Source organism: Patiria miniata, unplaced genomic scaffold, assembly GCF_015706575.1.
Source record: "Patiria miniata isolate m_02_andy unplaced genomic scaffold, ASM1570657v1 HiC_scaffold_17, whole genome shotgun sequence".
NCBI classification, from domain to species: domain Eukaryota; kingdom Metazoa; phylum Echinodermata; class Asteroidea; order Valvatida; family Asterinidae; genus Patiria; species Patiria miniata.
Window position 1 is genome coordinate 1,341,599 of NW_024037055.1, and position 23,385 is coordinate 1,364,983.

Here is a 23,385-nt window from a genome sequence, read left to right on the forward strand (position 1 = left end):
TAAGAAAGAAAGACCTTTGTAACATCAAGTCTCACCTTATCACATCGATATTCCCCAAACTTGATTCCTCGCACAATCTGCTGGTAGATCAGATTAGTCCCAATGGGGTCCTCTGTAGGGTCATGCCAGGGGGCGAAAATCTCCTTGCGGAAGAACAGGCGCCAGGGGGCATTGCGCTCCTGCGCGCCTTGCTCTTTGGCGTACTGCTCGCACTGCGAGATGGCATCCATGACGTGGTCGCCCCCGCTACCCAATGACGACACCTTCAGAAAGCAAAAAAAGATGAAACAATGACTATTTTTCCAAGGTGGGATTTGTAATGGACATTATTTGAACTCAGACTTGATTGAATATTCTAAGCGCACCAATCAAATTTTAACATAAAAGAGGCCTAATAAATGAAGCCTAAACTGCGTAAGCCAATCAGGAATTCCACTTGCAAGTAGGAAACTGCATGTGCTTGCGCCATTTGCAATTTGCATATCCCAATCAGGAATTAAATCGGCCGCCAAGCAGGATTTACATGCCGGTTGAAAATTGAAGAGCTTATTACGAACCTCAAGAATGGATCAAAATATTTTTTTCGAGGTAGCTGACTATTATACAATTAAAATAACATCATGGGCATTATTCTTCATCATATCAACGCCGCTCACATTTTTTTGAATACTCTGATATGAAAAGTGATCTTCAGATATTCAGATGATCGAATATTTGAATATATATTTGACACAGCTGTAATGCTGGAGTCGGAGCTCACCTTGTCAAAGAGAGCCACATAGAGAGAGAAGCCAAACTGGTCTCGGAGGGCGATCTTGTCTGACAGCTGGCCGCAGAGTTCCCTAGCTGTGGTGGCCGAGTCGGCCAGTAGGGTCTTAGTGGTGCCATCCATGAAGGTGATGGGCAACATCAGGGGCTTCTTAGATTTGGTGGCCTACAGAAAAGAGAGGAAAACCCAAGGAATATATGAGGAATAGGCAGCCTAAGAGTAGGAAATTATTAGCCCCAAAAATGGATTTCGGTGGACTAAGGAAAAGGATCGAACCAAAGGAATGCTTGAGAAATGGGCAACCAAAGAATTAGAAAGTGTTACCTGAAAAAGCACATTATTATTAAGCCTTTGAAAGGAAAACCCAAGAGCAAAATTTGTATTCACTATGAATTCACTTAGGCGCCATCTCCTAAATACCCCCGATAAATGAGGGTTCTTGCATCAGGTATAAATTGTAGAATATTAAACAATTCCCCCAAATCTTCCCACAGCGAAGTTAAAAGTTTGTAATCAATCCGATGACTTCATTGCAGGAAGATTCCGGTGAAGATGTTCAGTATCTAGCAACGTTTATGTGATGCCACAGTCCTGTTGTGGATAAGCTTGTCTGCGATGTCTCCTTACCTGTAGTTCCAGCCAGCTGGGTGGCTGTGTCCTGGGCCCGTTGGCAAAGGTTCGTCGCAGCCTCTCCTCACAGTATGGTGCGTAGCCTGGCGGACCCTCGCTGATAAAACAACGCAGGTACTTCACAAACTACACAAAAACATGGGGGAAAAAGGCAGAACAAGAAATGGGGAGACAAAAACAATAAGGTCAAAGGTAGGAATTGCACTATAATTCAAGTAATGAATCTACAAAACTCGTAAATACTTCAGTCATCGAAGGGCAAAAAGCGATATTCACTTCAATCTCTGTTTAACCAAAAATCAGTTCATCAGAATGCAGTGCAAACAAAGAGCCTTGAGAACACACACTTTGGTTAAGGCTGTTGGACTAGACTGGTTAACTGTTTGGAACAAGGTTTGTCACATCACTGGCTATCAAAAGATCTCATTGATCATAGATTGATATTAATGGTTATAGATACATATAGATATCACTGATAGATTTCACTGATAGATTTCACTGATAATCAATAGATGCATGAATTTGAACCTAGAATTTTCATTTGACCAAAGAGAGCAATAAATCAAGCTTGTACTAATAAGGTGATTGAAATGAAGCTTGATAATTGCATTATGTTCTCACCCTGTCAGTCGGTGCAAAGCAGCCCACACACAGCGACAGCAGGATCCAGCCCCTGGCATGGCTACTCTTGGAAGGGTTGTTGGTCAGTTGTTTGCAAATCATGCAGTAGATCTCATCCCTTTCATGACAAACAAAAGTCAATTTTAATGATACTTACATGACAAATTACACAGGTCAGGCGTTACAGGGACATGCAAATGTGGACCCCTTATTTGTGGACTGACCCATATCCTCACCTCAATTCCGGCCGCAGGATGCCGTGTCCGATGATAAAATGCAACTTCTCCAGGTTGGAGGTGGGCCGGTCAATCACCATGGTGTTGCCGTACTCTGTTTCGTCGCCATCGCGGATCCGCTCCGCCACCTCCTGGGTAATCTTTGACTTCTTCTTAAGAGTCAGGGACACCAGCTTTTTGCGCATGGTGCTCTTATTGGTTCGGCCGGTACCCACCTGCATGGACGGCGGTTGCTGAAAATGTGATACAAAATTATTGGGTTTTTTTTCCTTTATTCAAGATAACTTGTAGGATAACAAAAGGTATTATTCAGTTTCTGCTTTGACATCTCAAGATCATGCCTCCATTTAATACAATGACTGATCTCATGGTCTGACATTTTGCTTTTGACGGTTAAAAATTAGCAGAAAAAGGTTGAAAGTAGCCAAGATAACAAGAACTAAATTATTTCATTAAGAAAAAGGAATCTTAAAATTTAATTCCATGACTTTCCATGATAGCTTTAATTCCAGGATTTTCCAGATTTTTTCCATAGCTGTGGGAACCCTGGAGAACTCATGACAAATAGGACTCTTGGTTTGGTTCTTACCATGCCATCATCCTTCATGTTCTCCCTGGCCTCCTCCAGTTCCTTCTTCCCTCGCGTCCTTCCCAGAGTGTTGTAGATTTTAGTCATGACGGACTTACCATCCTACAGCATCAAAGAGAAGGGAAAAAAAGGACTCACGATAATCTTTTCCAGTCACTTCACAATCCCAAAGAACCAAGACAAACCCATCAATTGTGTTATCTATTGTACATTTTGACACATCAAAAACTGACACAAGTTCAGAATAGGAAACTGTTGAATTACACTGTATGACTTTGAATGTCGGTTAATTATTTTCCAAATCTTAATCAATCGGTCTATTACTAACAGAAAGAGGTAATTGACCATCAAAAGTCATCTGGGAATCAGCCAAAACCAAAATTTGTTTCAGAATTTGAAATCCGTTGAAAAAACTTACCCTGTCGGCTAAAGCGGACTGGGCCTTGGGCTCCTGCAGATCTCCCATGAAGCGAAGAATGGTGATCCATACCGCCAAGGCAGCCTGGTAAACCAAAAATCAAAAAGGCTCTGTCAATATCGTCAGACTGGATTTCATGTTCCAATAATGGGGTGTGTCCCTTGCAAGCATAGTCAATCAGCATCAGCAGTAGATAGGGCAATCACATAGGTGAATGCAATCCAGTCTTGAGATCACTGACACTGGGACCCGATAAATTCCAAGCATGCCTCCAACGCAAGAGCTGCAATATTGAGTGTGCCACAGTTCCAAAGATTGGAAGTACTCGCACCAGATTATTGTTAAAGAAAATTTCCATTTTCGCAAAAGGCAACATTTTCCAGCCAACTTCTGATATACAGCCAAATGCCAGATATACTGATTTGCAAGAGTCCTTTCAACAAAATTTGTACGATGTTCCTTGCCAAAACCTCATGTTTCAATATTCGCACTGATGCAAAAATTGTACAACGATAGGCCGTGTACAACGTCCAATTCAAGATCAATACACGGTACAAAAGGCATGAAGGATTAGCATGTCTAGACATCACTTGGAGGCGAGTATAGGAAATCTTGACATCTTAACCCGTCAGCCGTTCCTGTGTATAAAAACAGCCAGTGCGTGTTATCACGTCCTCCGATGCGAACAGGTTAATAGGGCCTTCTACTGCCACAGCAGATTGACCATGTTTGTCAAAGACTAACTCCATTAGGGGAACCATTTCAAATCCAGTCTTTGGGCCATCATAATTCAGGTCACAAGAAACTTTACAAATTCAAAAAAGTTGAACACATTTTCACCATTGCCAATTCTCCAAGTATTGCTCCTCAACATCGCATGTGCTCTGCATTTGTGTTTATTTATTTATTTATTTATTTATTTATTATCCAAATCCAACAGCAGAAAAAAACGCCAATTACAGGACTGGTTTAAAAATATTATACAATTAATAAAAAAATATATATATATATATACACAAATATGTTCAAAAAGAATCATTATAAAAAATATATATTGATGTTATAAAAACAAACTAAAAACAAATTATATGTATATAGGGATGAAACGAGCACTGTGAATTGTGGATATGCATATATAGATATATAAAATGCTAAAAAGTAATTGAAAAAAAAAAAAACCGAAGACACATCGCACATATACTTGAGACAAACACAAAGACAACAAAACAAACAAAACAAAATAACAAAAAGAAGAGAAAAAAAGGAGAGTAAAACAAAACAAAAAAGGTAACTAAACAAAACAAAAACAAGACAAGACAAGGAAAACAAAGTAAAACAAAAACAAACAGAGCAAGACAGAACAAAACAAAACAAAAAACAAAAATCCAAACCAAGCAGAACAGAACAAAACTGAACAAAAGAAAACAGAACAAAAATACACTATCTAAGAAAAAACAAGATAGCAAAAATTTTGTTACAGAAATAAAAATAACTAGACATATGTTTGTGGACAAATATAGGGCTGTTTCGGCATTATGTTACAGATTGATAGGTAATGCAGGTGTAGTAAAAAGAAAATGCAAATGTAGATTTATAGGCTGTAGAAAATGCAGCTTTTCAAAAATCAATAAAACAAATTAGGTGATGATGTCATCATGACGTCATAGTCTTGGCATAATTTTTGTATGAGGGTCTTCCTTGGCTGTAACATTGATGACGATTCCAGATCGCCAAGTTATAGAAATGGTGGCTTGAAAACGTGTACAAAGTCAATGGGCTAACACGTGTAGAAAGTTAACGGGCTAAAAAAAAAATCCCACTGCAGAAAAATTGCACCTTTAAATTTGTTATTTGCCTTTGAACTGAAACATTTTTAAGAAATATTACTTGATATTCTGACCCTTAGGAATATGTTCAATCGAATGACAGCGCGAAAAAATACGATTTCTCTTTCCTTCTCATAGTAATTCTCGGCTGAAGTTCAGAACTGCTCAGTAAGATATCAGTGTTGTATAGGAAAAGACTTGTGGAAAATCCCACTGCAGAAAAACTGCACCTTTAAGGGCTTTTCGGCATTATGAATTTTTATTATACGTCCCTGACTATGCGCATGCATGAACATAAAATCTGTCGAAGTTAGCCAAAAATCAGCTAAAACGGTCACTGTGATGTGGACAGGATTTGACCTCGGCAACACGTGTTCTGCAGGCTGACTGACGTACGATGTATGTGCGTAACGTACGTGTATGTACATATAGACGTTCTGTGCATGTTTTAGAGCAGAGGTATTGTCAACCTGAAGTTTTAAGCGTGCACAGGGCATGTCCGAGTTCGCTTATTGCCTCGAAGCATTCAAATGTTTGAGACCTACCCTTAAAATCGACAATTAAAGTAAAAACTAACATAAAAACTGCCATGGTTGATTTTTCAGGAATTTTCAAATGAACAAGGTTCTTTTTATTATAACTTCCAGTCTGATGACGTCATTCGCCTAAAACTTCGCACGTCTTAAGTGGGTCAAGGTCATCATACACAACAATATTTAGGCGATTCCGACAAACTTCGCCACAGACGTCTATTCAAAATACATTTTTGCAAATTTTCAACCTGTCCCTAGAGGGCGCTCGAAGATTGCATGACGTCATTGGTAAATTATTTGAAGAATACTTTTAGCCAAGAGACTAACACCGTTGAAAGCAAGTTCATATCTATTACCATTTTCAAATAATAAGCCACTTCCGGTTTTGGCCTTTTTCGACCGGAAGCAAGGGTCACGTGATTTCATGCACACTGAATGAAATAAAGACCTCAACCCTTTCTACCACTTGCCGGTAACAGAATGCTGCGGACACGTACGGTTGATTTCTTATGCATTTTTAAATATTAAAATTGTCACAATTTAATTGCCTATAAATACACACAGGATGACGTCATCATGATGTCATCATTACACAATGTTGGTTGAATTAGGGTCTTTGCTTGGACAAAGATTGGTGCAAATGAATTACTGGCAAAAAGTCAAAAATGCCCTTTGAAAATCGACAATTTTTTTTATTTCTGTGTACAAAGTCTATGGCAAAAATTAAATATTCAAAATTCTATAATAAATTAGTCGATGACGTCACCATGACGTCAATCTTCGGCACACAACTTCAGATGCTGGTCTAAGTGTGTGCCAAGTATAAAGTCAATCGGATTGATTTTAGTGCCCAAAGTGCCTTCCACTGTGAAAACGTGTACAAATGCTATGGGCGACGGCTGAAAAAGAAGGGGAAAAAAAAAAAAAAAAAAAAAATTAACGAAAACAAAGTTTGTTTCGGCAAATTTGGAGAGAAGTGATGACAGTATAAAAATATTAAAAGGAGCTGCAAAAAAACAGATGGTAATACATATATTTGAAGTAATCGATGACAACTCATTCAAGTGAGTTAAAAATGAAAGCAACAATGCATTAAAAAAGTGAAAAATTCATACATCAACCACTTGAAAGAGCACAGGACACCTGTCTACGGAAAGAATGAAGAGACGGTGCACCGAACACATCGCATTTCCCATGGAGCCCATTGTAGAGATCCTAGAAACAAATCCACGCTTTGTCACTTCAATGCGACTCCATGGGACATAGAAGATGTGTTCGTGTGCATGCCTTGTCCGTCGTGCTGGAGCATGTAACTTGTATGGGTTGGCATCTGTAATATTATAACAGTTATGGAAATGTTTATATAGAAACATACAATCATTGACATCTCTTCTGTGCTTCAGGGTAGGGAGTCTATACAGGGCGCATAAATCAGGTTAATCCAGGTTATTAACATCATTGTTATTGTTGAGATTCTTGTACATGAACTTAAGAAAGCGTTGTTGGACTCTTTCAATCCTGTGATCCTGATAAGCAGATATGGAGTTGAACACTACTGTACAATACTCTAGATGGGGCCTGATAAGTGAACAATACATGGTACGCAAAACATGTTCATTCTTCAGTGAGCGGATGTTGCGCAAAACTAAACCACACATGCGATTAGCCTTTTTGATAACTGAATCAATGTGGGGAACAAAGGTCAGCCTGTTGTCAATAACAATTCCAAGATCCTTCTGCACAGAGACTCTATTAAGCATGTTATCCCCTAGAGTGTAAGTGACAATGATGGGTTTCTTCTTAAGTGACAGGGATAAAACACAACATTTATTGATGTTGAGGGATAGCTTCCAAGTTGAAGACCAAGACATGATTCTGTCTAAGTCACCCTGTAATGTGAATGCATCCTCAGGACAACCAATCTGTGGAAAACCTTCAAGTCTTCTATGAACAGCCTTAACCTTACACCCTGTAACTGCCCCAGTACTTTATGGTTGTATGGATTCATCAGGGTATCAATACAATGTAAAACAATGTAGCACAGTGGTAACGGGTTAAAGAGACAGTAAGGCTTAATGATTTCCACCGACCTGTCTGTCGTTCTCATTCCTCAGGTCCAGCAGTGGTTCTTTCAAGGGACGCTTGATGAACGATGTGTTGGCCCCGGCCTGGAAGTACGTGGCAGCAAACTTGGCAAACTTGTACTCAGAGATGTCCTCTTCAGACTCGGGTACCGCGGGCGCCATCATATCATCATCTGGGCCGAACTCAATGGCTGCCCGGCGAGACTTCTCCAAATCCTGTCAAATTATCCAAAATTATGTTTCACAACTCCAGATCTTTGCTTGTCAACAAGTTGAGTATTCATGTGACAGACTTCCCACACATGTGGAATTTGACATTTTCAATGTGATATTTACCAATTGTTGACTGCTGTAATGTGGGATATGAAGTTTTATCACCCGAGGGTGCTATGCGCCCTGACGGGGTGCGAAATAAATTAAATCACTGTGATGCAACCTTTGATAACTGAAGGTTTTGATGTCCTCCCGGACATGAGACTTAGTGTTTGATATTGCAGTTCATCTCATTGCGCAAAGCTAGCATGCCGGCAGGTTCCACATGCGCGTAATGCTCACCCTCAGTGTGTGACATGCATTTTATTGCCCAGACACAAAGCCGTCCTAGACCAATTAAATTACAACATCCAAGCACACGATATTAATAATATCAACTGACTGATCATTGGAAATTACCTACATTACTTGATTTCGTCTAAACGAAAGCAAGCCATTTAATCCAAGCAAACTTTTAGGTTACTTTTGGGATAAATGCAAATGATCTTATGTGCCTTATAAATCTATACACACCTCAAATCCTCTAGGGGCGCGGTCTGGCTGTCCGTCGTCATCAAATATCCCAAAGAGATCGTCCACTACCTCGGCCGTGGACTGCTCCGTGTTGCGTTTCCTCTCGGCTTCCTTAATGGCCTCCATCTTGGTGATGCGTTCCTGTTCCTCCTCCAGTTCCTGTCTTTTGTCTGCCTCCTCCATCTCCAGGATGCGCTGCTGCATACGTCTCTCGGCCTCCTCCTGCGATTGGAGACAAAGGCAGAAGATGTGACAAAGGGTTTGAATCCCACGCTCAAAGTGTGGGACTGTGAATCATTAGAACTTGCTTGTCTTCATGTTTTCTAGACTGGTTTTCTGTGGGTTTTGGCTGGTCCCAGAGGTGCTTTGCACCCCACTGACTGACTGTCACTTATGACCCAGACAGTGCTATCAGAAACTGAACAGAACTTTATGCACTCTTACCTTTGCTTTCTTGGCTCCGATCTGCTTTTTGAGTTTTTTCTCCTCCTCCAGACGGATGCGCTCCGCCTCCTTGCGTCGTCGGTAATCTGCCAACAGCTTCTGGTATTGGCGGCGCTGCAGGACCATACGGAAACCAGCCTGGATCTTGATAATGCTGGTCAGGTAGTGGCTGATCTCAGCACGGACGAGGTGTCCGCGACAGTGAGCCTGGCAAAACAGATCAAATTCATTAAATCAAGCATCAAACTTCTGTTTATTAAAGAACTGATATTTTATTGGATTAATATGTAATTTATGTGAGGAACACAAATAATTCACTACCACTGTCCACTACCAACAGGCTAGTCTTATTAATGAACTGGATTTTGATGTTTGTTTTTTCCCTTAATAATGCATAACAACATTATAATAACATTGTGCTTACACAGTGTTTTATACCAAAGATTTCAAAGCGCTTCAGTTATTACCACTGTTCATCAGGCAATGGGACTTTTTTCCCTGCACCAGCTTGAGATAAGCACAACCTGGTTTCTTCCTTTGCAGGTGCCCACTCATACTCCTGGGCCAAGACTGGTAGTTGCAGTAACGTGTCTTGTCCAAGAACACAAGCATGCATGTTCCCTGTCAGGATTTGAACCCACGTACCATGGCACATGAGTTAAACACCTTAACCACTGGACCACAGCGCTCCTCAAGTGCAGACAACTAACTAACCAACTAATGACCACAATTTTCATTAGAGAAGAATGCAGTGGATCCAGTTTATGTAATCTTCTACAATATGCACACATTTTTTTTTTCTTTTTTCCCCTTTTTTTTGAAAAACAACCTCTGACGTTACAGCTTCCTTAAATCCAGATTTTTAAAATACCAACCTGGAACTTCAGAAGTCTTTTCCGCATGAACTGGTAGCGATAGCTCAGCACTCTCCCACGCAGCACAGCCTGCAGACGCTGATAGCCACGCTTCATCTGTGGTCAAACCAACCAAATCAAACTCATCAGTATTCATGTATTTCAACTGACAAATTATCAGTAACGACGTTAAGAAAGAAAGGTTATTTTTAGCACATTTTTCTAATTACATTTTTGAAGTGGGCATGATCGCTTTTAAAATGCATAAAAAATAAGAAAACAATTTTCACTTTATGAAGCTACATTTTTAAATGAAGAAAATAATTACAATAAACTTGCCAATTTCAAAGAAATTATTACATGTACATATGGAAACTTCTGCGATTTGTTCCAGTGGGTCATGTTACGGAACTCTTCAATCCACAGGGCCCTTGAAAGTGACAAAAAGCGCACTCTCTAATTTGTGCACAAGAGCCCATAATTCATGATAGACAATGTTATGGGAGGAGTATTTTTATTCAGCACTTACCTTGAGATAGCGGATCCTCTGTGCATATTTGCGCCAGGCCTTGGCAATGATGGTGACGCTCTTCCTCATCTTCAGGAAGCGTTTGCGATAGAACCATCCCCTGAACGTCTTCTGGATGATGATGCAGCGGGCCGTCAGCGCTTTGTCTCGTTCCTGCTCCAGGTGGAGATCATGGGCGTCCTGCGCAAACAAAACAATGTCAATCAATCACTTGGTGAAGAACTCAGTACCATTATTCCACCTCAAGTTGTATTGTTTAGAAGAAACAAATGATTAAAGGTGGTTTTAAAATAGTGTGTCCACGGTGAGCTGCAAACCCAATACTGGATCTGCCCAAATACCTTGAGAAAGACTTTGTGGTGGCCCAGTTGCCAGTCTTGGGTGCCAAGATGTGCCTTGCAGATCTTAGTTGAGGCAGCTCGGCAGTCCTCCTTGTGCGAGGGCTGGATACCCATGACCAGCATGCGGTACCGATCGATAAACTCCTTGAAAGTGTGGCGGATTGGATATCCCGCGCGACGGATTCTATAATTAAAAAAGGAGTTAGATTTCAATTTGCATATCAATTTGGTAAGCGAAAATCAGCTTGAGAACCAACCAAGAGTAATGCTTAGACATGTCATTTTGGCTGGTAACCAATCTTTTTGGAATTACCTGATGGTTTCCATCATGCCGGAGTAACGTAGCTGCCTGACTACCAGATCCCTCTCAAATTCCTAGCAAGCAAAGAAAATGAAAATGAACAAATTATTGAAGGCTTGGAAAAATCTGGGACCAAATTCACGGCGCTGTTTAAGCAAATGAGCACATTTCATGGAAAACGCATGCAGTAAGCACAGCAAACGACATGTTAAACTCAGAGAAAAAGATTTGTTGCAGTTTAATGACAAAACTACAGAAATGTTCAAGCATGTGCGAACACTGGGACAGCTACAAGGAAGTTCAGGCGAGGGCCACTAGTCAACTGGTGGTTGATTTGTGATGTAACTAACGCCTATGGTACTCTAGTCAAACAATGGCCAAAAGTCCCCACTCCCCGTTGTTTCATATTATGTGCTTAGCTACTGCTAACCAGCGATGTAACTGTGCCCAGGCTGCAAATAGTCAACTGGAGTAGACCAACTATCCTTCGATTGATCCTATTTAGTCGAACTATTGTTAACTATATTTTGCGCCCAAACTTGATCAATGCTTTGAAATAGTGCATCAACTTTAGCATGATATTTTGCTATAGTTAGCACAACTTTTCGGCCGACCATTAAGCAGCATCATAAAAATCGGCTCAAAATCCACATGGAGTTTGTTTTTTATTCGGAAATTGTTTTCATACCCCCCCCCCCCCCCTGCTGTGTGAACAGTCACAGACAAACAAAAAATTCTATCCTGGTTCCCTGCCATGCCTTTTACACAGGTTAGTCACCAACAGGCAGATCATATTTCTTGTAGGCACTGTGACTACTCAAATTTAGTCAACAGACAAAAGTAGGCAAGTGGAAGGCACAGTTGAATTATCAATCTCCTACAGTCAAAGTACAGCAGTATCAAGCTATGTAAAAGTCGCAGTCAGTCAATCCTGTGTTATGAAGGCAGGGAGAACTCAACTGTTAAAAACAGTCACTTGATTTAGTTCAACCGCTGAGATTGCTTTGTTCAATATGTCAGCTCGAGAAGTAGGTTTTCAAACAAAAACTCATCTTACTTTTGCCCGTTTGTGCTCGTTGGGTTTGATGCAGCGAACAAAGAATGGCTGGCACTGGCTGAGCGTGGTCATCAGTGCATCCAGGGATTTCTTGAACTGCGTGCCCAGGGTGGGCGACTTCTTGCGCGAGTCTCCGCTCTGCTTGATGTCCGTCTGGAAGAGACGTCGCAAGAACTTGTTGCCGGCTGTCTCGATCAACTTGATGAAGTCTGGACTGAAGGTGTCACGGTTCTTGTCCAAAAAACCTGGCGGATGTTCAAACACACCACAAAATTACTTGCGTCATCTTATCATATATCCGGGATAGGTTGCGGACAAAAAGTTTATCTGCAATAGGTCCCTTATAATGGGTATTTGTAGCAAAAATAAACTCCGCTGTGCCAAACTCAATTGAATTGGGCTTGGAATAGCTTGTCTATAGCACAGCAGTGTCTCTGAATGTCAAGCTTAACAATACACACTGAATACATCTAGAGTTGCTTGCCATGATTAAAATAACTTTCCGGCACTTCACAGCACTTTCAGCGCCATCAAGTAATAGTGCCCCATTCCCTTCCTAAGATTTTGATGAGAGAGAGGTCATTGTGAACTTGAGCATCCCTTAAATGGTTGCCCCAACTTCAACTTGAATAGACTTCCGCACAGTACTGGCATTGCATTTGGAACAGTGCCATACCACTACCGTTCAGAACAAAAAAATGCAGCAAACCCTGTTGAGCCAAAGGACAGTGCCGCGCCAAAATCATCTGAAAAAGCTAGATGGTTCCAAACGTCATGCTAGCTGTGGTGAGTCAAATTAATTGAGTTCGATGGCAGTAGCACAGTATTTAAAACAGGCCTTACCCACAGCTTCGTAGTACACAGTCCCAGCGAAGTGGTTGATACCAAACTGGGTGCTGCGGGCCCCCGGGGAACGGACAAAGAGAGGGTTGCGACCGTGCTGCCCGTTCAACTTATTCAACATTGTGGCATCTGTGCCCTGGAATAAATCAGTTAATTAAAAGGTGAGAGGCTAATAGGAGTGATCATCTTTGGACAGACAAACCACCACATATCATTGATAATCCCACAAAAATAACAACAAGAAAGTAAAAGCGGTTCAATCTACCTTTAATTTTATGAGTGTTTCAAAACACCTATGAGAATTGTTAGCATTTTTCCTGATCTGTTAAAGAGAAAGTTTGTGCCATTTGAACCAATGGCAATTTATATGTTGGTCAGCACCCTATCTGGGTATTTGAACAGGGCCCATGTTTGACCCTGACTCATTTTGCATGTGACCTTCACCCACTGACCTTAGGGAAGCGGCTTTCTTCGTCCACCAAGGCAATAATGTTCATGGGTTTGGCTGCAATCATGTCCAGGGTCTCCTGGTTGTCCACAAACTTGATGTGCTGCCACTTGATGCCCTCCCGGTCATATTCTTCCTGCAGGGTCAAAGGTCAATAAAGGTCAAGGATCAAAGGGGTTGGGGTCAATGGAGGTCAGGGTCCATAAGGATCAAGAGTCAATGTGGGCCATTGGTCAACGGTGAATATGGGCAAGGGTCAATGGGGGACAAGGGTCAATGGGGGACAAGGGTTAATGGGGGATAAGGATCAATGTGAGTCAATGGTCAATGTGGGTCAAGGGTCATTAAATAACTCATAAATAGCTGCAAACACATTGGCCAGTTTAACAAAAAAGTTACAAATACAAATTTGACAAGATTCTAAATCTTAGGTTTTGGAAAAGGGAAACTTGGAGTAATGGTATTCTGTTGACATAATTCACATATAATATTTGAACAAAATGAAAAGGGTAATTTTTTTTTTTTACCTGCTCCAACTTAAAAATATGTCTGACAAAGAACTGCTGAAGATTCTCGTTTGCGTAGTTGATGCACATCTGCTCGAAGCTGGATAAAAAGGGCAAGAAAAAATGGATTTCAGAAAGCACTAGGGCAACTTTATAAAACGTAATGTAGGATGTAACAAATCACAAAGTGTAAATAATTTTGTAAAAACTTAAAAGATATGAAATAGTTCTATGGGTGATTTCCACTTTGCCATTCCCCAGGTTTGCAGCACTGCTAATGTTGCTAGCATCTTGACTTTGGGCGATATCCCTCTCCACATAGCATACACATATGTCTTCTGACTAGATCCTCTTGAACAATGACATTGAGAATTGGGGAACCCCCAACATAGCTCAGTTGGTTGAGCACTGGTACGGTGTGCTGGAGGTCGCAGGTTCAAGTCCCACTCTAGTCAATTTCTTTGTTTCACTTTATAAACAATTTGGATACATGAGCTATGGCATGGTAGTTCTGGAGGCTGTGTGTTTCAGTACAGCTTTTGTGATTGGGAAAGATACCTTGTCACTAATTGTTTCTCACCACGCATGAGTAAATGGATACCTGTGAGGGCAGCGACAGTTACTGCGTTTGAATTAGCTGAAAAATGGCTGCTTCGAGCTGTATACTCCCCATGGAGCGGAGATGGCATAAGGAATATTTACATGTAAGGACCCAATGATCAAAGCTAATAATAATGATTATTATCTACCTGTTCTTGCCAAAGTTCTCAAAGCCAAAGATGTCCAAGAGCCCGATGCTGAGTCGCGTGGCGTTGCGGTCCTGGGGAGGCTTGTAGGTGGCCTCGTTCAGCTTGTTGACAATCCAGATAAACATGCGGCCGTAGATGGCCTTGACAAGAGCATCCCGCATATCGGTGGCCTTGTGGCGACTGACCGGCGAGATGATGACCTCCCCTTGTGCTGTGGTCGACTTCGTGGTTAGTGCTTCTTCCAAGGCACGTTGGTTTATCTATGATTTATATGACATTTGTATTATATATGTAAATGATTTTTAATGTTAAATGGTAATTAATTTGAGAAGCAAGAGAACCACGGCAATTTCTACCATCCACCTTTGGTAAAATGCAAACTATGAATCATTAAATCATTTCACAAATAACTAGGTCATACAACTTCTTATCCCCACTGAACCTTTCAGAATTTTTAGAATTTTTAAATACACAACTTTTATGATCTTTGTATTATATGTGTTAATAATTCAAACGTTAAATGGTAAATAGTTTGAGCACGACAAGACCCATGGCAATTTTTAGTGTCCAACGTTGATTAAATGCATATTTCACACACAAAAATACCATACAACTGATGTATTTTTCCTTTTGGGTGGCAGAAGTAAGATAGCATATTACATCTTATCCCACTTCTGACACCGGGCTTATCCCACTTCTGCCACCGACAGCACTAACCTCCAGTAGCTTTGAGATCCTTCCCGTTTCCAGATGACTGTGGAAGCCCGTCGCATCCAGGTTGGATGCCTCAATGGCCTCATAGTCGATGTTTCCAAAGTGCAATATGGAAGCCAGGAGGCGCATGATGTCCCAGATTTCCGTCTCGGTGAACGTCAGAATCTTCATGGCAGAGCGGATATCAGCAAACTCTTTCTGGTCATCACGGCCCTCGCAGGATATGCAGTCACCCTGAGGAATTATCAAAATTGGTAATGGGCCAATTTGTTTTATTGAATGATGCTGTAACAATGTTGTATTTGTATACTAAGCTGGATAAGATAACTATAATCTGCAGTTATATCTTAAACCATTGATGGATTAGTATACTAACCTGTATATTTAGGTAACTGTAATCCTCAGTTTATCTTAAACCATGTTACATTTGTATAATATTCTGGATAAGGTAACATCATGTACAATCCTCAGTAATATCTTAAACCATGCTGTATACAAACCTGAATATTAAGCTAACTGTAATCCTCAGTTATATATTAAACCGTGTTATATTTGTAAACTAACCTGGATAAGGTATGTATAATCCTCAGCATCACCAAGTTCAAGTTTACTCTTCTCATCTGGAGTCAAGCCTTTCAGTATGCAGTAGAAAATGTGGTAATTACGCTCATCTGGGAGCTAACAGGAAAATAAACACAAATATAATATTGTAAGACTCTCCCAGCAGACTCAAATTGTTACTGTTAGTTTATATAGTGACTTGTGGTTAACTTGTGATGACTTGTGATGACTTGTGATTGCCTGTGACTGACTTGTAATCACTTGTCATTGACTTGTCATTTAATTGCGATTGACTTGTGACTCAACTACAGCTCTGAAACCAAGCTTGCGACTTGACTTGAGAATGGATGACTTGTAACTGTCTTGTCAGGATTTGTGATTGACTTGGGGTTGACTTCTGATGACTTGTGACTGACTCAGTTACGTTGTGACTCACCTGTCCAACCAGCCTGGATTTCTCTAGCAGATACTGGTCAATCTTGGCTCCCTCGATCACGCCCCGGTCACTGAAGTGGATGTCAATATACTTGCCGAATCGGCTGGAGTTATCGTTCCGTATCGTCTTGGCATTCCCAAAGGCTTTAAGATGCAAGGAAGGAAAAGAGTGAAACCAAACAATTCAATCAAATTAGAATACAATGAAATTGGAAATTTTTTCAAACAGCCTGAAACAAATGAAATAGAAGTTGAGTGACTATAAACCTCTTTCAGATTGGCAATTGATTTTGAACATAGTACATGAAATGTTTGAAGTGTGAAACAGTTAGACGTAACCACATGCATAAGAAATTAAACTATCAAATAAATTCAGTCTAAACTTTACATTTTTGTTACCTTTTAACAACAGAGGCCCCAAACTCCAGCAATAAGCAAGTTTGAGTGAGAATTGTCCTTGACTCATTGTAAAATAACAAATTCCATGTAGTTTTGAATTCCAGGATTTTTCATGACTGCGGGAAACTTGAATAGGTTTTGTGATGAGGTTCTGACCAGCATTTGACTAAAAAATGCATCACAAATCAACCACTAGTTGGCTAATGGTCCTCGATTGAATTTGAAATTGAAATAAGATTAAATTGCAAACATTTTACGACATACCTTCCATGATTGGGTTGGATTCAATGATTTGCTGCTCAATCCACGAGTGTTGACCACTCACTGCTGCCAGGAACTGAAGGATGAGTTTCGTGCTCTCTGTCTTTCCGGCACCACTCTCACCACTATGATAGTATGGGAAAGGAATATAAAATACTTCACTTTTGATGCGAATACCATGAGCATCAGATTTCAAGATTTTTCTAAGCTGTAGACAGAAAGTTTATCCGCAATATGTGCATTGTATCAGATATTAGTTGGCACAATCTGGAATCTATTATCACAGGTACCCACACATACTCATGGGTGGACAGACAGGCACTTGAAGTAAAATGTCTTGCCCAAGAACACAAACACCAAATTACCTAATGATGACACACTGGTCCTTCTGTCCGCGTATCATGCGGTAGTAAGCATTGTCGGCAATGGCAAAGATGTGTGGGGGCAACTCCCCGATGCGTTTGTCTTTGTACTGGTTGATCTGCTCAACGTTGTAAATTGGTAGAACCTGGTATGGATTGACGGCTACCAGGATGGAACCGGTGAACGTCTGAGGATAAAAAAAGGTAACATAAATAGTGTAAGCGAGTTAACAATAAACTTTACAAATCCACATGAGACTAAAATAACCTATTTATTTATTTATTTGTAATCAGGAATCACAGTGCGGTGAGGTTGTTTTTTCACTTCAAAGGCAATAGCAGTTTTATCAATTATTTGTTGGCATTAAGCATGGCTGTGATTGTTCATAACATCGTGAGGCAGGGTTTGTTCAATCATTTATGCAAGGACACTGACTTTCCACGAGACACTTACATATATGAGGTTGTCATTGTATCGGATGAGGAGGTTGCGCAGGATACCAGCCTCATGAAGGTCACCAAGTCTGATCATGTCCTCCACTCCATCTTTGGAGGAAATGTGCATCGTGCGCAACTTGGAGGCCACGTCGCGAGACAGCCAATGATCCTAAAACACAGAGTAGATCAAATTGTAGAAAACCAAAACTAAGAAACTCAAGCTGGTCAGTCAGATAGGTACAAAGAAGACACTAGGCTGGCCCTCTGGGACCAGCAAAAACATTATCCCAAACGTGACCAGCCCATTTCTTATCATACTCTTGAATAAGCCTGAAAAATTTGGCAGTTTATCAACTAAGATCCGTGCATTAATTTTATACAGTTGGATATCATCACTCGATGCACTTCAAAAGAACAGTGATTTGTTTCTTCCCATGATTCCTTTAACCCAACTCCCGTGACATTACATGTTCTGAAAATGCATTCTCACAGTTTTCTCAAAAAGTGTATCTACAGAGCTAACATTTTGAAAATTGTTTTTTCTTTTTTAATTACCTGCTTTAGATTCATTTTATTGTTCCTTGAATCTGCCAAAATAATTTTTTTGCAAAATGGTGTCCAATAAGTTTAAATCCCCAATTTTTTTCTGACTATTATGCAATGACAGTGATACTTGGGGAAAGTACTATATAATTTTCTCTTTAAATTTAATGCTTCTTACTTTGCCCTCATCGTCCAACAGTTGTAGTTGTCCCGACTGGGCGATTTTGACGGTTGCCCCGATCGGCACATTGGACCCAGAGTTCCTTGGATCCTCCAGCCAAACACAGTCTCCCTAAAAGCATGAAGAAGAAAAAAACAAATTAAACAATTGCTGAAAAACTAAATTAAAATTATCGATGAAGATTTAGCTGACAATAAATATTTAGAACCGAAACTTATAAAACTACTCCAGAATGACGCATACGAACCTTTGTGAGAATCACCATGGTGATTTTTGCCTCAAGGCAACACTTCCGTTCGGACTAAATTTCCTTCCGTCGATGCATGTAACTTCGTCAGCTGCAGAGGGACAAAAACAGTGTTGGAATGAAAATACAAACAAACTGAATTAAGTCAGTAATTGATGATGGAAATGTACAATATAGATTGTTCATGCAAAAGTACCCCCTCAATGGTACCCCCTCTACGTCGGTGCACAGAGTCTATAGAGTGCTGACTCATCATTCCGTTGCGCAGAACATTTTGAAGTCAACCTGGGCGCAAACATTTTTAATTCATGCCCATGTTATGAGACGAACAATTTAAATAACAATACAACAGTCATCCCCAGTGTAGAAACAAACGTGTATTGTTTGTACAAGGCAAAATGAAATATAGTACAGATGGTGTATTTCGACTTTGGCCGTAACAGCATTAGATATGGAGTACAAATGTAAACATGCAAACAGCCAAATGAAAATAAATATACTGAATTTCTGTCTTTCCATATTTTAATATGAATTTGGATGGTCGCCAAAATGAAATATTCCGAGCTAAACAAAACTTTCCAAGCTCCTATTTTTATATTTTAATTGTCACACAAAACAATGACAAAATCAGCTGACCCAAGAACAAGTTGTACATAGGTATGCGCACAAACATAGATGCATCCAGCAAGCTTCACTCTGTAAGTTGGCATATTTCTCTATGTTTCAGCATGGAAACTTCCCTGGAAAGTTCATGCTAAACACATACGGGTCAAAAATTACTAAAACAAATTTACCGATGGTGCAAGTTTTACCAACCAATTGTAACAAAATACAGTTTAGCAACCCCTAGCCCTGAACAAAAATTCCCAAAACAAAATTTAGTGAACAAAATACAAATTAAATGTAACCAACCTGCCAATAGTGATAGTAGGAAGACAAACTGTGCCAGAATAATTTGTTAATTAATAACATGACACCAATTATTTCACTCTACTGGCTCTGTGACACCATTTCAGAAAGTTCAGAAAAGCAACAATAAATGCCTCGTGAGAAATAAAGATCCTTGGAAAAATGGACGATGATTCATATCTGAAATCACTCCCTTTTTATCAACACCCACATGTACATGTAAATGGATAGAACTGGTACATAATGTACCCACTCTGAAGAAACTACCTGTTGCACGGTTCACGTAATCACAAACAATAACATTATATATGGTATACCCACATATGGAATTTGATGGACCACAATCTACATGTACATAAATTGCATATACGGAGTGTCTAAAACGCTGAATGCGTCACATGGCTGAAATAAAAACTTGTTTGTTATTCCACTTGGGCTGTAGCAAAGTTGTGAATTTATCGGCTTGTAATCGGAGACAAATTTACACTGTTGGTGTACGTGACAATCCATTTGGTGATTTATGACTTCTGGTTTTGACTTCTGTCTCAAAGGTCAAAACAGTTTTGCATGTACAGGTACAGTAGACAAAAAGACTGCTTACGGTACATGTACGTCGTACACATGTACATGTCTATGCACATTTTAAGTGAAAATTTATATACATGTACACACGTGATACAAGATCTTTTAACACACACGGGAATTTGTTTTGTTGACATCACTGACCCATAAACAAGTTTTAATTTCAGGACAGCCCCAGCAGGCGTGTCTCTATACCTCTGCGCACTATGCACTGTGGGTTGAACCGCACCGGCATTGAGCCCTAACGCACACAATAGGCACGCATACCGGGCAACAATAAGCCTTGTTATATGACTCATCCCCTGGTCCGCCATGTTATGATTGAACAAACTGGGCTACACACGGAACTGAATCGGGGAATCCGTGTACAAACACGTACGTTAGTACGCAGAGTGAAAGTCTGTGTGCAATCGTGTCTGTGATCATGATTCAATTGGAAAAGAGGCCACAAACATGTCAGCCTAGCCCAAATGAACCATGGTCTTTAAATAGTCTCTTTTTCAGTTTTTTTTCTGGAAATTTTTCCCAGAAACTAAATTTATTCCTTTCAAAACCTTCAAGGAAAGTCTGCCATGCTGGAAATTTCTTCTTCTATAAACGGAAAATTACTTCTAGGTTATATAGAAGGAACAGTTACAGTATACATGTAAGGCCAAGTAAAAAAAACATCATCAGTTGATCATCCGAATGTGGGCCTTTTTATTGTAAATTGAAAATTTGGCTAAAACACCCATATTTAGTTTACACGATATGTGTCTTAAAAAGGAGGAGGCCCTTTTTACTTGATAGGTCTGGGTAGTTGTCTGCTAGTTGATGACCACAAAACCTTCTTAAAAGTTAAGCTTATTGATCATCAGTAAAGCTATTATAAGCATTTGAATTTCTGAAACATCTTTTTTAAAAATGTTATGCCTAAATTTAAAAAAAAAAAAAATTGATGTAGCCTCAATAAAGGAAGGGGAGGGGACAATCAACTAGTATTACTTGGCCTATAACAAACAAAATAATGAGAAAATTTCAATGAGGCACCAAAGCAAAGACTTTGATAGGCAAGAGAACACGTTTTTCGGAATTAATTAAAATTTTGTCTTCTAAAGGCACAAAAAGTATAGAAATTCAGAAGTTCATTAGAAACTTACTGTTAAGTTTCTTTTCAGACTGTTATGAAGTACACACAAAGTTTGGCTCCGCCTAGCTAATTTGCTGGCAAACAAAGTAACAAAAAGAATCAATTGCATAAAAACATTTAACACTAACATTAACATTAAACACTGCAGAAATTTAAAAGACACAAATTTGGAAAACTTGTTTGAATTAAGATTGTGTTATGAAATAACGTGTAAAAGAACCAAAAATTTAATCATAACTAAAAACAAAGGGTATTCTCTTCGGATGCCACTTTCTCACATTCATTGGATGTGTACGAAGTATACATTTTCTGGCAAATTTTCAAAAGTCATCATTGGGTTTCTTTTAAGTATAAATGTTTTTTTCATCTATTAAAAAACAAAGCATACCATGAACTGGTATGATTTGTAAACTTGCCTCAAAACATTCACTGTGCATGCCCAGTGGAAGTGCCTACAAGAACAATCTAGTTCACGCTCATAAAAGTAATGCAGTGGCTATTGTTAATGTTATGACAGTTGACTGACAATATTCAACATTGTGATCTTTTGCTATGGTAACGGGACCAGACTATCAACCAAATGGTTCTCGGACTTTATTCCCCTTTAAAAAAAAATCCACCAATTCCACAGATCACTAAAAAAAATTAATGAAATGTGCTTCATTAAAAAGGATTTGCTTGATAACACAAAAAATAACGAAAACTAGGCTCTAATTAAAAAACAAAAAGGAAAAACTAAATTCTCTGCTCCATCGTATACGCTCCATCGTATACGATCCTGGTACCTTCAGCAATGCCCTAACGATAGCCGATCAAAATGGTGTTACGGCTGCCATAACGATAGCCACTATTTAGGCCCTAAACTAACCTACATACATGACACCACGTTCAGGTGTTTCCAAAATGAAATTGGGACTAATGTAGGCCCTCCAATAACACAATCAATGACAAACAACCATGACAGACAGACAACATGGACAAACATTTCTAACATTATTTCAACAGAAAATACTTAACTATTTAGAGACTTTATGAAAGGTTGGTCGGATGGACTACTACCATTCCATAGGGCCTACTAAGTTGTATACAATGCTTTAAAAGTAAACATGGTAAGACCTGTTTTGAAATTTACTTACATAGTCACCAGCAGAAAAGTAACTTTTTGTTTTCTAGTTCGCTAAAATATCACATTGAATATCGGCAGGTTAAATGTTGTCAAAAGAGGACAGGAGTTTTATTTATGAGGAAAACTATAGGGGTAAAATTATCTGATGATGACAGCGCCTGAACTGCTGTGACTCACAAATGTCTGTGCTAAAACAGGTACATGTAGGACAGTCACATTTTCTGAAATTACAAAACCTTTATTGTAAATAAACAGACTGCTTGGGGCTTTTTCCCTGCAGTGACCTATGCCATCAGTAAGCTATAACATTAACATGTAGTAAAAGACAAATTTAGCAAGAAAACATACTGAAGCATTGAAACTGAGAAACACATTTTTTACACCAATCCATAACATTCTGCACTAGTGCCAATAATGGCCAAGTGATGTCCAGTGCCGTCCGATTCTATCATCTTTCTGTTTAAATTTAGTACTCTGCAATCTGGTAACCAGGCCAAAATACAGTCCCTCCCAGATCCACCATGGTCCCACCTGCCCACATATGTCCAACTCCAAGTTCCTCGATTCACGTTTCGCTAATAATTCTACCTCCATGTTAAATGGCGATTACATTACCGGCGATTCTGAACTGAACACCGGCACTATTGCCTAATTTAGGCCCGATGTCCTTCATCTTTAAAATGTGTCATATCTACCTTTTAATCAAACCTTTCCTACAATTCCAGTGGCCAGGGCTTGTTGTCATCGGCTGCGAATTGTCGTGTCCTGACAATGTCAATTTCGGCGACAAACCGGCAAAATTGACACGAAGTTCGTTCGCACACACCCAATCCGCCAGTTTCCCCGTTCTTACTTTATCGTGACGGACGGCGCCTATAAGCGCCCAAAAGAGGCGAGGTCTTCAAAACGCCATTCATTATTATTAGGCGTACTA

General features: G+C 39.8%; 1 protein-coding gene across 1 annotated transcript in view; it reads right to left on the bottom strand.

Moving 5' to 3' along the window:
* The window catches only part of LOC119723336 (myosin-VIIa-like), a 34,406-nt gene extending 11,075 nt beyond the window's left edge, over positions 1–23,331 (bottom strand). Inside the window, exons 1-28 of the mRNA XM_038193909.1 lie at positions 23,147–23,331; positions 18,706–18,796; positions 18,456–18,569; positions 17,751–17,903; positions 17,300–17,484; positions 16,938–17,059; positions 16,276–16,418; positions 15,843–15,956; positions 15,282–15,512; positions 14,565–14,824; positions 13,837–13,915; positions 13,314–13,445; positions 12,862–12,997; positions 12,019–12,263; positions 10,974–11,035; positions 10,661–10,844; positions 10,320–10,499; positions 9,812–9,907; positions 8,937–9,143; positions 8,493–8,714; positions 7,713–7,922; positions 3,264–3,347; positions 2,846–2,947; positions 2,257–2,489; positions 2,021–2,138; positions 1,397–1,525; positions 761–934; positions 36–263 (exon numbers count right to left, since the gene is read on the bottom strand). Coding sequence (XP_038049837.1) covers positions 36–263; positions 761–934; positions 1,397–1,525; positions 2,021–2,138; positions 2,257–2,489; positions 2,846–2,947; positions 3,264–3,347; positions 7,713–7,922; positions 8,493–8,714; positions 8,937–9,143; positions 9,812–9,907; positions 10,320–10,499; positions 10,661–10,844; positions 10,974–11,035; positions 12,019–12,263; positions 12,862–12,997; positions 13,314–13,445; positions 13,837–13,915; positions 14,565–14,824; positions 15,282–15,512; positions 15,843–15,956; positions 16,276–16,418; positions 16,938–17,059; positions 17,300–17,484; positions 17,751–17,903; positions 18,456–18,569; positions 18,706–18,723 — 4,161 coding nt within the window. The 5' untranslated portion in view covers positions 18,724–18,796; positions 23,147–23,331. The remainder of the gene's footprint in view (positions 1–35; positions 264–760; positions 935–1,396; positions 1,526–2,020; positions 2,139–2,256; positions 2,490–2,845; positions 2,948–3,263; positions 3,348–7,712; positions 7,923–8,492; positions 8,715–8,936; positions 9,144–9,811; positions 9,908–10,319; positions 10,500–10,660; positions 10,845–10,973; positions 11,036–12,018; positions 12,264–12,861; positions 12,998–13,313; positions 13,446–13,836; positions 13,916–14,564; positions 14,825–15,281; positions 15,513–15,842; positions 15,957–16,275; positions 16,419–16,937; positions 17,060–17,299; positions 17,485–17,750; positions 17,904–18,455; positions 18,570–18,705; positions 18,797–23,146) is intronic.
* Positions 23,332–23,385: the final 54 nt, after the last annotated feature.